We start from the raw sequence: 14,930 nt of genomic DNA, 5'->3' as shown, positions 1-14,930 counted from the left end.
GAAGCTAGAGGGCGCTTTTACTGTCGGCAGTGGGAAGAAGAAAGGCGGGAGGAGCAGAAGCAGAAGCAGGATGTTAGGTGGAGCTGGGTAGAAGGTTAACAAAAATTCAATATTGAAGCGCAGGAAATTCATTGTTTAACCTTTGTTGCTTAAATTGCTCAAATTCCTGGCCATTAGTTTGACAAACGAGCCAACGAAATTATTTTGTTGCAACGAGCAGATTTCAGATAGAACTTTTGCCCGCAGGCCAAAAAACCACCTAGGCTACCTACCAACCAATCCAACCATTGTGCTCTCTGGAGCTATAGTCGATGGATGGCATTCACCTACCCCGCCCTTCCCCCGTCGATCCAACTGCTTCTTCTCTATCTCCTCATATATAGTTGGCTTGCTCCTGTTTTGTGGTTCTCCTCCTCCACTCTTCTTCCCCTCCTTCTCTTCTTGCTGCGAATGTTCTGCTTGCAAGTTTTGCCTCCTGAATTTCTGTCTTGGATTTTAGATTTTCTGCCATTGCAGCAGATTTATTTGCGGTTTTGCATAATCACTGAAAATTAGTTTAAAATATTTACATTAAATTTGCATTTCAATGTTTTGGCGGTCAAGCGAATTGAAAGCTCTGGAATGCGAATAAAGGAGAGGTTGCCCGGGGCGAGCGAGAGAGATAGAGAGCAAGGAAGAAAACCAAAGCCTTTTGATAACAGTAAACTTTTTAAATTTTGCAAATTTAAAATAGAATCATTAATTAGGCGAAATCCTTCTTAATGTTAAAATATTTTTGGGTTACCCATCAGCTGTCGATTAATGACTCGGATATTTGAATTTCAGGAGATTAGAATAAGCAAAATGAATGATTAGCCATTTGCTATTCATTGTCTACAATGGTTTTTATTAATTTGCATTATTAACGCAATAATAACAAAAGCTTATAAAAATTAAAGTCATCGATTGAACCTTGAAAGTGAAAACTACTTTATCTGATTGTTATAGTCATTTTTTGGAATGATCCGATCAAAAAATTCAGTTTTTCGAATCATTAGCTTTGGATGAAGACCTCCGCCTTGGATTCGTCCATGCTTGTGACTTATTCCACAATCATATTTTGGAGGGTTTGCTTCTTAAATTGTATATCCTCTTATAAAAACAGACTTATCAATGCGATTTCAGTTAGAATGAGTTTTCAGCTTCTGAGTCGAAATGAAACGAAAACGAAACATAATTTAATTGAATGAATTGAATATAGTGAATAATTTTAAAACATAGATAAGACATAAGACTTTGTGAGTTGGAAAGTTTGTTAAAATGCAGTTCAAAAATTTCATTTCATTCTGTTGAAGAGAAAATGCATATCGTCGACAACATATGATGATTGAGTTGAGGCAAACCAGAGAGAAAGTGAGAAATACAATTTCTGCACCATTTGAATGAGACCAAGCTGACAGAATGAATGAGATAGAGACAGACAAAGAGACAGGCAGAGAGACAGACAAATGGAGAAGAAAATGGATAAAAGGAGACATATAGAAAGATGTGGGGTGGAGAATGAGGAAGGAAGGCACATAGACAGACAATTGTAAAATATCAATTACAGTGACGAGTTGAGGAGTAAAGTGCTTTGTTGTTGTTTAGAAAAATACTTCAATCATTTCTGGACAGGATTGTCAGCGTTCTGGTATAAGTGTGTGTGTGTGTGGGTGTGTGTGGGTGTGTGTGTATATGTGTGATAGGGATTATCATGCAGCTGTGCTGAGCTATGCTCCCAGGTTCTGAGTAAAGTGTAAGACAAACGATAGCCCCGCTTATGTATATAGTAGGATAGGGAATGAAGCCCATGTGACATCCGTATCCATAGCTCTGAATGAGGGTTGGCAGTGATGGTAGATACATTTTCTATAAATTAAGGCATTTGCTGGCTGACACAAATGCTCGTATGTTGTTGTTGCCTTTGGAGTTGCCATTGGAGTTGAAGTGAAGTGAAGCCTGCCAAGCAGGCAGGCAGGCAAACATTCAGTCAGGCAGGCGGTGAGGCGGCAAGTGAAAACAATTCCATTTTGCAGTTGGTTCGCGGATCTGGGAAGTTGGAATTGCAACCAGCTTCAGGGACATCACACAATATCCATACTCCATTTCACGTATGTATGTGTGTGTGTGTGTGTGTGTGTGTGTGTGTAAATGCTTTTCTTCAATTTGTTTATGCAATGGAAAAACTCGGACTGAGTTTAGGGCTTAACATTGATAGCTTGACTGGCTGTCTAACTGGTTGGCAATAAGCCAACAAAAAAAACAAAAAAGACACAGGAACATGACATATTTTTAAATTAGGGATAATGTTATATCTTGGGTGTTGGTATATGAAATAGTCTTGTATTTTATGTTTTTTTGTTAGTAATTGTTGAGATTTGTGTAAAATGTTGCCTACTTTTTTGGATAGGGCACATTTTCTTTTTTCTTTTTGGTTTTTGTGTGTTTTTAATATTTGTCAAATCGAAAATGAAGCACAACAAATTGTTGTTGTTTGAGCAAAGTATGAGAGTAAATGTCCCTGGGACTAGGTCTATCAAAGGAATGGACAAAGTGAATACACACACTCAGTACATATGCTTGTATGTATGGGCAAACACAGAATTCAAGTTGAGACATCGCCTGTTAAGGAAAAGAAGCATGAAATAAGACAAACATGACAGGGCAGGGCAAGGCAAAGCAAAGGCGAAGCTGGATGGAATAGTATTAAATGGAATGGGATAGCACATAGGTAAACATCATTTGGCTCTCGCCAAAACCATCCCACTGGAGCATGTGCAGCAGCAGCAGCAGCATATTTCCTCATCTTTCAACGAAATCAACGCCAAAAAAAGAGAAGCCAAGGCATATCCCACTTGCTGTCTTTCCTTCATCTACTGTCAATGCTTCTCCTCTGTGTATAGAAATTTCTGTTCTTTTTTTTTTTTTGGTAAACGCATTAAAGACCAGCAAATACATCCGGCAAATCCTCATTCTCGTGCCCCCTGCTTTGGCACTATATGTCCTTAGCCGGAAACATTAAGCCAGCTGGTGAGTCGAAATGGCCAAAAAAAAAAAAAAAAAAGGAAAAAGCGAAAACGAAAAGTAAACGAAATCCCAGCAATGGCCATGCCGACTTAGCGCAAGTTATGATGCGATGCCACCGAGCCATCGACTCGAAATTCTATGACAAAATTTCCAGTCGGATCTAAATGTTAATGTAAAAGGACAAAAAAAACAACATGAACTAGCTACGGCTCAGATTAACATCACTTTTTGCCCGTCTCCCTCTTTTTATCTACCTATAAATGGAAAATTAATTTACTTTTCACGAAGAAAATTGATCATTATTTTCGAAACAAAAAACAATTTATGCACTTATATTTATTGTGAAAACCTTTTAAATTGAATTGCATTAGCATAGTGACAATTATTTTTCATTATATAGTAAGCAACTTTTAATTAGTTTTAATAGGCAAAAAAATAGAAAGAAAGAAAAAAAAACGCCAAACTATTTTGTCGAGGAGTATTTGGCCGGGAGCAGGCGCGGCAGGGGGAATGGGGCATTTTAAGTGCCAAATGCATTAAAATGAAAATGGTGAGAGACAAAATTTTCTGGCCAGCTAATGCAAATGAAGTCAACGTGTGCCGCCAGTTGAGTTTTAAATGTGTATCTGTAGGTGTGCGTGTGTGTGTGGGGTTGAGTCTGGCCTTTTAGGTATAGCGTGGTAGATGGCAGCAGTGGCATCAGCTTATGTGCGCCTGATTTCAGGCAATTTCCTGCTTAGCAACCGCTTCCGCTCTTTGCCGTCGTCGTCGCCGCCGCCGCACTAATTCAATTTCGTTTCAATAAAACGCACACGAAGCGAGCTAAACAGAGAGAGAGAGGGAGAAAGAGAGAGAGATGATGGAACAGCAGGACAAACGAAGGATAGAAGCAGTGCCCACACACACACACACACCTAAGCAATTTACTGCAAATTCGTTTTACGATAGCAGAAGGAGTCATGTGTGAGGCAAACGTTTCACAAATGTTGTCGTTGTCGCGTTGCCAACTTCAAAATTGAATTCAAAAATTGAATTGAATTGCCGACAGCACCTTCACCTTTTGTTTTCACCATCCTTGGACCGACCATCCATCCATCCATCCACTCATTCAACACTGTCTGTAGTCTTGAATCCCTGCAATCATTGCACACTGGTCCTAGCAAAGCAAAAACTTATTCAATTGGTTACAAACCTTAACATTGATTAAAATCAAAAGTGTCTTTACTCTATCATGTATCGTTCCACACAATTTTTGGAGCTATTTTGCTTCACTGTGAATCGCCAATTGTGGTGCCACATTTAGTCCTAGGATGGCATAGACAGTTGCTCCTACATTATATGTAATTGGCAATTTTGTAACACATTTCGCTTTGATCTTTTGCCGCTGCCATCGTCAGGATGGTGGATAAAACATTAAATGGGTAGTAGCAGTACACACACACACACACACACACACACACACACACATACATAGATAGTGGTAGTAGTCGAAGGAGAATATTTTCAGTTGAAATTGAGGCCTTTAGGCATTACAATTCTCATTCCCTTTTTAGCCAGGCTAATGATAAGTCTTCGTTTGGCACAATCCAAAGTTGGGAAAATGCTTATTATTATTTAGCTACAGCTTTTTAATTAACTTAATGAAGTCGCCGAGAAATATTCAACAAAATGTCACTTTCAACTTTTTGTGTTTTTTAAATGATAACGGTCTTTGTTTATCTTTATATGTGCATAGCTTGTACAGAGGATGAGAAAAAAAGAAAAACTAAATATAGTCAAAGCAATTTATAAGAAACATAATAATGGCAACGCAACTAGTAAGCCCAAGCACAGGAAGCATGTGCAAGTAATACGGCCAAACGAAGCGTAAATGAATTTTTCATTCTTCCATTAAAATTTAAGTGCACATTTTCCGGCACCGACTGGAAAACCGTTGCAGCAACAACAGCAGGAGCTGAGCAGCCATTAAGCCAAAGGAAGTTGCCCACAGAGTTGCTTTGCTCTGCTCTGTTTGGTATTTTGGTAGCTATGTATATAAGTTGGTAACTTAAGAAGTATGTGTTTTGAAATGATTTTACCATGGCAATTTACAACAAGATCAATTTACCTCTCTAGAAATTTTTCCACTCACTCACTTTAACATCGAATTTCATTTATTTTTCCTGTTTTTTTTTTCGGTTTCAGACTATATGCAATCGCTATGCAAGAATCATTTTCTTCAACAACTTTATCGAAAAATTGATGGCGCCGTTCTCTGGTCACAGAATGAACGTAATTTGGATTGCATAATTACCTTCCAAACGCATTCGGTTCTACAGCGTTTCATGTTGCGTTTCGATATGCTGCAATTGGATTGCAATGATCATCTTTTAGTCTATGATGGAGCCCATGCTGTATCCACGCCAAAGGTAAGTTCATTAATGGAGGTCCAAATTAAATAAAAAAAAAAAAACAGATATAGAATAAAGTGAAAATCTTTTAGGCAGTTTTGTTTCATTATACTCAGTAAATTACATTGGCAAAGCTTTGCATACACACACATTTACAGGTAATATTAAGAAATTTCCCTTTAGAGAGTTAATAATTATTATCATTGGATTTTAAACAGAACACGCCCTAGGGATGTGTGTCTTATTGTTGTTGTCGTTGTCGTTGTCGCTGCCGACGACGATGACGACGACGTGTGTAAAATGTTATATTAGCAAAATTCAAATTTGCATATGCAAATCAGAGGAACCTGCTTATTGATGCTCGAAATGAAATCCTTATAAATATTTACCATACCATAAGTGCTGCAGCAACATTATCTACATACATAAATACATGTAGCCACATACACATACATATGTATCTCTGTGTGTGTGTGTGTGTATTTATATGTGTAGGTATCCATAGTATTTATGTAAATTTATATAGTTGGTGGGATTGATTTCCCCGGCAATAGCTAATCATTGTTAGGTTTATTTGCTCATCAAGCCCACGCACATTATAGTACATCATCATCAAGTAATATGCAAACTGAATACAAATTAGTGATTATTCATTCATTTAAGTGCTTATAATTAAGCAAAACGACTAGTGTAGTCAGATGGTTTGGTCTGTGGCTGCAAATCCAACTAAATTTATGTCTAATTTTTAGTTATTTAATGAAACAGAAAGGTAGAAAGCAAAAAAAAAAGAAAAACAATGAAAACGAAAGTCAAACAATTTCATAATTCAGTTATTCATTTAGCTCACAAACAAATACAATTAAATATTTTATAAATTTGCCAAGCAAATGGTTGCAATTGAATGATTGCAAATCGATTTTCTCTTTAATTCATTTAAAAACTGTAAACGAATCGTTGTGTTATTTTTTGCGTATACGTGTTAAAAGTTGCACTTGCCCCATTAAGTGTGCTACATTTTTTTGATATGCCAACTTGAATATCGCGTATTACAAGGCAGAGTTGGAGCTTTTGCTTAATAGATGACCGATGACTAATTCTAAATGAAAATAATCGATTACATTTTGTTCAATTTTTACTATTTGAATAATTATTTGTAAGTCAACATTGCGTATACGTGCTAAAATTTGCACTTGCCCTATTAAGTATGCTGCAGTTTTTTAATATGCCAGCTAAGCTGCTGCTCAATCAAATTCAGAGTTCGTCTCGAATTAGAGACTTAACAACAGACCCTTGAGGATGTTTGTCTGCAAGAGTAAACTAAATTCTTCTTTGTTTATCAAAACTGATTATGTTGGATCTTGGAAATGGAACTATTTCATCCAAAAATGTTGCGAAATTAATCTAAAGGCATTTTTCGATTGTAAGCTTTAAAAAAATACTACTTTTCTCGTTTGAGAATTTACAAAAGAATAAAATAAAATGTTAATAAACATCCAAAGCTTGCAATCTATAATCTGTAGAGTAGTTTTAGCAATTTGTGTTAATTTTGCCAATCAGTAATCAGAAATTGTTGTATCACATGAGTAAAGTTAAGGGTAATCATTGGCTGAGAGCTGGCTGGAGCGGAGACCGGTCGTCAAATGCACCACAAATTGTGGGCCAACGTTACCAGAGAGTCTTTCCCTCTCTCACTCTCTCTCTCTCTTTCATTCTCCCTGTTTCACTCTGGAGTCAGCCACAACCACAGCCACCACATTATCCAGATCACGTTGATGCTTCTGACATTTTAGGTTCAATCCCTGCGGGGCTTCCGTTGAGCCAGTATAGTACTGGGATTGGGATTGGGAAGATGATGATGCTTCACACACACACACACAGACAAACATGTGAATACATGTATGTATAAGTATATATAAAGATACATGCACATACACACACACACACATACATTTGTAGACGAAGGCATAATTTTGCGACATTTGCAATGATGACAGCAAGAATGTCGGTCGGTCGGTCGGTCGGTCGACGGCTCGGGCGGTTGGGTTGGATACGTGTAGGTGGTTTGAGTGGGTTTCGGTGGGTCCAATGCGGTTGCAATGCGGCTCCAACTGCCAGTTGCCAGTTGCCTGCACTATGTTTTTGCTTTTGCCTTTGCTTTGGCTGATAGCGCTGTGATTTTATCAGCAACAATTTCCATTTTTCATATGCTCTGCACTCGCCTGACTGCATTATTATTTAATGCGGGCAAGGCTTTTGCCAACGGCCAAACAGCAGAAAGAGAGACAGAGAGAGAGAGAGAGTCAGCGCGAAGCTGAAGCTGAAGTCGATACTGAGGCTGAGAGACTATGGGGTTCTTTGAGCCAAGGCAAGTGGTTGTGGTGGTGGCATAAGCACAAGCATAAGCCAAATCCTTTATTTGCCAGCGCGCAAACATGCCAAAGGAAGCGACGTATGTATGAGTAAAATAAACTAAGAACAAAAAAATTGTTCAACTAAAAAATTAGAAAAATGCCAACAGACCGTTTCTCATCCCTCTTCTCTTTTGGCAGCACTTTCTCTCTAGGGGAAACCTTGAAAATTTATGCGCGACAAAAATAAAACTAAAAACTACAAACAAATAATTTTAGTCATGCCTGTCGCCTACATGGCGGCCCAATTGTGTTACTGGGCAACTGCCAAAAACAAAAGAAAGATGAAACCCCAATTCCAATAATTATCCCAGTTACTTAAAGTATTTCAGATTGTTTATTTAAAGTTACGTTTTTACTATTAATTGTAAATACGCTTTAGAAGTCAATTATCTCTTAATTTATAGTTGACTTCCCTTTTCCGATCCCTCTATGTCTCTATGCGATTACAATAATTACGATTATAAAAATTTAATTACTATATAAACATTAGTCAAAATGTTAATCCGATTTGAATAGGTTATGCACCATTTAAGAGTTTCTAGATGTAGGTTAGTAATTCCTTGGAAATTCTGTTGTTTGCAGCATCGATCATTGTATAAAGGACATCCATCAAAGGTATCTATTTCGGCTAGGCATTCGTATTCCATACAGCCTGAATGCATGTCCTGCATCCAATCGAACCCCATAAGCATCAAGGACTTTAGTGTCTTTGTTTTTGCGTATTTGACATCTTATAAATAATTTGATGAAATGTTTTAAACAACTAAGCTGAAGCCTTTACAACAAAAGTTTCCAATGAGAAGAAATCTCTACTCGATCAAAGAGGATAAAAAACACTTTTGGTTTATCCACAAAGAATCTTTTTATGTGTTTTTTTAGGCCTTACAGAATTTATAATATATGTGATTTATGTGCCTTTCATTTTTGAGTTTTAATAATTTATGTTAACTTCAATCGTTTAGCTGTTTTTGCAGACTTTTGCGAATCAATATATCCAATTTTTTTTTTCAAATGGCAAAAAGGTACAAGGCTGAGGTCTCTTTAAGATTAAATCGTTTGTGCGTCTGGCTTTGTGGCTTTTGCTCTTTAAGCCATGTTTGATATGGCTAATAACGACCTCATTGGCAGCTGTGTGCCTGTTGAATTTCTTCTTTCGTTTATCTCTGTTGCGTTTTACACTCTTTGCCTCGCTCGCTCTCTCTCTCTCTCTCTCTCTCTCTCTCTCTCTCTTTCTCCGTTTTCTGTGTTCCTTGTTTATTTCATTGATTTGGCTGAACGGTTTTAATGATACTTTCACTTTTATGGCTCATACAATTCCCTTTCTTGCTTATTTACGATGCTCAAAAGGGACAAGACCATAAGCAGCATCAGCAATAGCAGTCGGGTAATCGAATCACTGCCCTCCATTGGCCTCCGTTGGCCTCCTCTGGCATAATAACTGTCACTTGGACTCACTGCCTCCAGCTGGGGTCTGTGCAGTGTTTCTTTTGGTAATTAGTTTGCCTAAATTGGTTGAATTTGTTGCCATCGATATTGGTGTGATGATGATGATGGTAGACACGGAGGCGCAGCTCGTTAAAAATGTCTTAGCCGATGTCAATTATTCGACATATTCGTCCTTGGAAAATAAACAACAACAACCAAAACGTAAAGCAGATGTTGATGTTGGTGATGATGAAAATCATTTTTATATGAAAATTTCCATTAAATTTAGTCATAATTTAGGACAAAACTTTTCGCAATTTAAAATTAGATTTTCATATGTTTTCAAAACAAATTCTAATAATAATCCTTAACGATACTGAATTGTTCTTTTTGTCCTTGAAACTTGATGCAAAATATGCAAGATGCAAGTCAAAGAATTTTCCAATAAGCACCTTTTTACAAGTTGTATTATAATGCAGGAAAATTTGTCAAGTGACTTGTTTTCCATCAACCATCCTATTCTCTTTTGTTTTTTTTTTTTTGTTTTTTGTTGCCCTTCCAAACTTAAGAATCAGTCGACCTTAAGCAGCTTTTCTCTCTCCTTTCCTATCAATGTGTGTGTGTGCGAGCAAAGATTTAACTTTTGGCTTAAGCCCTTCTGAAAGGGCCAAGTAACAGGCAAAAATAAATCCATGTACAGTAGTTGTAAAGAGTACTCGGAGAACTCTGTTTTGCCGGCCACAGCAAAGGCAACACCAAAAATGAAGGACTCTCTGCATCCCTGCCACCCGCACCCCTACAACACACACACACACACATACACACACAATTCCCACCAAAAACTAATACAATTTTGCGTATATGTAAATATATTTTGACAAAAGAAGTTGTCACTGCCTGCAAGCTGAAAGCTGCCAGTTGGCCGCAAAAATCCAAAATTAAAATTTTTCTGCACACATAGAGGGAGTGGGGGGAGGGTGGAGGTAGAGCTAAGAGAGGGGCTAAGATGATGACAAAGAAAAGGGGTTGTGGGTTCGGAGTGGTTGGGTTGCAAAAAGTTTGCATTTTTCGGGCTGCAACAAAATTAAAATATGCCACAAAGCGCGGCACGTCGAAGATGCACGGCAACCACACAGACCCACACACACACACACCCACACATACAAACACACACATGAAAGAAGCAGCCACAGCAAAGCCTACAACGATGACACGCACACAAAAAGCGGCAATGGTTACGGTTGGTGGGTATAAAGCAGGACGAGTAGGAGTTGGAAAAGGAGTGGGTGGTAAAGCTACGGGTCTGCTGCTTCTGCTGTGGTGCGGGTGCGGGGCTTTCGTTGATGAACCCTTAGTGGAAGTTTCAGAAGGCAATGCCAAACAACATTACAAATTTACACAAGAGATGGAGACGTGGCGCATACACGTGCCCCAAGCAGCAAAGACCGAGACCGAGACAGAGACATCATCATTATCATCATTGTCATCATTTTGCAGTTTTGCTGCGGCGTCAGTGATGACGTGACCAGGCAAACAGGAGAGACAGGAGACAGTGCCAACTAAGATATCGATAGATATACTTTTGAGTGATTGTCAATTTTCACTTCCTCCATGCCGTAGCCGTTTTCCTTGCTCTGATTTTTACAGAAGTAAAGTATAACCCCAAAAAGTATGCTATACATTTTGTCGCTTTAATTTGATTTTCACTTAAATTGAAAACTGCTAACAATAAATGACAGAACTGGGTTACCATTAAATAGCATTTGTCAATTGTGTCGCAATATATTTACCATAATTAAAGCTAATTAGCTACTGGCCAGTATCAGTTGATTCCAGTGCCGGATTAGCCATCCAGGGGCGTCGCACTAAAAGATTCAGATTAAGTTTTGAACCCTTTACACGTAGTTGTTGGAACTTCTTTTCATTTTCCTTTTTGTATCTCATCATTCCAGATTGACATCTCGTGTCGCAATACAAAGAACACAGTGAATGCTCTTTTGACCCGCACAAATTTTGTGACACTGAAATACGTGACCGATGGCTGGGGTACCGATGCGAATGGTTTCAAATTGGTGATAACATCGGTGAAGGATCCAAGTAAGTTGATTAGACAAGTCTGTTTTTTTAAAAGAAGACATTAACCATCATTCAATCCAATTGCAGAGCATACTTGCAAAGATTTCACATGTGCCACACGTGAATTCTGTATACATCCCGATCTACTATGCGATGGGGTAAATCATTGTGGCGATAATTCCGATGAATCAGTTCAAAATCTATGCCAAAGTAAGTCAATAAAAAGTCTATTAGCTTGATGATGATGATGATGATTTATGTATCTGTTACCAGGTGAAACAACCAGCACAGTTTTTGGCATGGATATGACCTGGTTCGTATTGATTGTGGTCGGTGTTCTGCTTGTGCTAAGTGCTCTCATTGTGGCCATTGCCATTTGTGTGTGCCGTCGCCAAGATGAGAATACCGTCAATCAAAATCTACCAGTGCAGTGTAAGTAATAAGAATAGTCAACAATTTGACAACATTTCAATAAAAATTGTAATTTCCATCCAGTGCATCCTACAAATGCCGATACAAATGGATCATCGAAACATCTGCATTACCATGGCGTTGGCATTGGCACTCTGACAAGGGAGCACACACAATTGCCGCCGACGTCGGGAAACTGGCATCACCCTGCGGGACCATCCGGGTACCACCGCATTCCACACAATTACTTGAAGATGGCCACCAAAGTCCGTCCCATTTGGTGCTTGGCAAATTCCGTCAATTAGGTCAAGATCTTTCACAACAAAATTCGGCCGGTCTCAGCCAGACGAACATCGCTGTTGGCATTGGCAATCATTCGAATGCCGCCAATGCTGCTGCAGCTGTTGGTGCTGCCCAAAAGGACGAATGGTTCGTCTAAATTGGCCAATGAATGAATGAACGAATGAAAGATTTATATACGAACAACAACAAAAATGAGGAACAACAACCGACAAACATTGACTTGAGCACAATAATCTGTAATTTATTAAGTAAATTTTATGGATATTTGCAGAGCATTAAATGAAGTGAGTAAACCGAACTACCGAGCTTGAATAGTAATAATCACATCTAAATGTTCATCTTCATTGCATTGCAGGACTGTATGACTAATAAATGTGGACATCACCGCGCAGGGTGTATGATTAAGGGATCTCTGCTGGTACCCAAGCAGAATCTCGTCAAGCATTGGGCAAGAATATCTCCAAAGAAAAAACCAAAATATTCTTGTCGGATAACCAATGCACTTGTAAATAGTTTATAAATATATATTAAATGACCCCACACACACACACACACACACACACACACAACCCAGAAGAGAAACAAAAAGTAGAAGAGACCCCCTTTCCCATTACCCTTTAAACTAAATTATAGCCTGTACCCAAAGGGTTCTATTTAAATCTTTCGTCTGAATATTGATTCTTTTTCCCTCTCCCCTGTCCGCTAAGCAAACCAAATGAAAACTTCAAATCTCATTAAGCTCAATAGACAAGGCCCTTATTTGGCTACAGGGTATTATCTCAGAGTCGGCATGCCGGCTTAATTAAAAATACTTTATCCTCATTTTGTTTTCTATTCCTTATGATATTCTGTGTATCTGTTGACATTTAGTTTTGCTAGACTAATTCCTAGGAAGGCAATCATAGATCTATTGCTCTTCAATTATAATATTATTATTAATACTTTGGTTTTTTTTTTTTTTTTTGCAAAATGAATTTGCATTGCGGGTTAAGAAAGAAAAAGTTCTTAAAAACAAAGGTAAACTAATGAAAAGACAAAAAAAAAAAAAAAAAAAATCTTATTAAAATGAGAACCAGAAAAAAAAAAACAACAAAAAAAAACGTGGAATGAGTAACAATCGAATTGAAAGCATTTAAATGGAAAATATATATATAAAAAAAAAAAGATAGCAAAAAAACAAATTCCAAAATATGAAGTATTAAAGCTCAAGCAAAGAAATATGAAAACGATAACTGTCATTAAGTATACAAGTATATAACTTCCGATTTTTACAACAACCAATAATGATGATACAATGGACACAACAACAACAACAACAACAACATGAACAAGAACAACAACAAAAACAAGGGATGTACATAAAGTAGTAGACAATATTATAATGAACAAAATAAATAAATAAAGAAAAAGATTACAAAAAAAAAAAAAAATAAAAATATACAAAAAAAAAAAAAGAATATGAAAAAAAAAAAACATAAACAAAAGAAAAAGATGAATAACAACAACAACAACAATTTCCATTGTCCTAAATGATAATTAGTAGATGATGATGGGAACCAACCAAAAAGTAAAAACCAAAAAAATTGAACAAAAGAAACCGAAAACAAATTCTCCGATAGAAACAGACTTCACCCACTTTCTCATCATAAACTGACAACAACAAATTTCTGAGACATTAAGGACAATACAAAGGAAGAAGAACCTTTTTGCTTTTTGATAAGTATAATACAACCACAACAACTAACTAACAAGAAACGAAAAACCAAAAAAAAAAAAAAAAAAACACAAAACCAAATCCCAATGAAAAAAACTTTTCGAAAACTACCAAAAAAACAAAAATTGAAAACAAAGCGTAAAGTCCGCATACATTTTTCTACAATCAAACCAAAACAAAAAGAAAACCAAAACAAAAAAAAAAAAAAAAAGAAATTTTTGCTACAAAATCGTATATGATAGCGATTTCTATATAACAAGCCAATTAAATTGAAATTGATGAAATCTCACAACTAAACTAAATGCTTGAAAAATGATTGTAGTACTTCCCGCCGTTAATATTTTTTTAAAAACAAAAACTACATACTAAAAATAAAGAATAATAACAAGTGGAAATATTTGAGAATAATAACAAATATTTAATAAGCTGCTAACAATTTTGTCTTTCAATATACTTCCAATACAACAAGTTCAACTCAAATCAAGTTCATTTGCTTCAAAATCTCAAAAACGAAACCGAAAACGAAAACAATTTGAATACTAGAATTAATTATAATGTGTTCAGACAGACAGGGATCCATAATGAAAAGCCTCCCCTCCCCCGCCCACTTGGAACGAACAATAAGTTATGGTATGTATATGGATCCCTATTGAAAAAACAAAAAAAAAAAAAAAACAACCCGTGGCAATGCGTTTAAATTCAATTTTTCTGTTCATTTAGGGTTTCAAAAAAAAAAAAAAAAAAAAAAAAAAAAACAGAAAACAAAACAAAATAAGATATATATATATAACACAAAAATCAATTATTTTCATTTCGAATAATATCTTTGAAAATGCAAATGCAAAACATATATATATATATATAGTATATATATATATATATTTATCATAAATTATAGGCAATTGAATTTTTAACCAAAAAGTAAGCAAACAAAACTATAAGCAAATTGTATTAGACGTCAAATTTTAGTAAAAACAACAAACAAACAAAATGATAAAACAGATAACAAAAAACAAAGTAAAGAAAACTTCAAATATGTAATACAAAACAAATTAAACTTAATAATTATTTCAATGATGATAATAAATTTATGCTAAACAACAAACAATTAATTACATTATGAATATCCACATGAAAGTAAATAATTTATGCAAT

At 36.5% G+C, this 14,930-nt stretch overlaps 1 protein-coding gene across 1 annotated transcript in view; it reads left to right on the top strand.

Moving 5' to 3' along the window:
* loaf (lost and found) overlaps positions 1-13,131 on the top strand; it is a 33,493-nt gene extending 20,362 nt beyond the window's left edge. The window contains exons 3-8 of the mRNA XM_068285872.1: positions 5,230-5,453; positions 11,224-11,368; positions 11,435-11,557; positions 11,621-11,779; positions 11,843-12,345; positions 12,417-13,131. Of these exons, the coding sequence (XP_068141973.1) occupies positions 5,230-5,453; positions 11,224-11,368; positions 11,435-11,557; positions 11,621-11,779; positions 11,843-12,063 (872 nt within the window). The 3' untranslated portion in view covers positions 12,064-12,345; positions 12,417-13,131. The remainder of the gene's footprint in view (positions 1-5,229; positions 5,454-11,223; positions 11,369-11,434; positions 11,558-11,620; positions 11,780-11,842; positions 12,346-12,416) is intronic.
* Positions 13,132-14,930: the final 1,799 nt, after the last annotated feature.

This window comes from Drosophila tropicalis, unplaced genomic scaffold (assembly GCF_018151085.1).
Source record: "Drosophila tropicalis isolate 14030-0801.00 unplaced genomic scaffold, ASM1815108v1 contig_443, whole genome shotgun sequence".
NCBI lineage: Eukaryota > Metazoa > Arthropoda > Insecta > Diptera > Drosophilidae > Drosophila > Drosophila tropicalis.
Note: the sequence above shows the minus strand (reverse complement) of the source record. Positions and strands in the feature narration are given on the sequence as shown.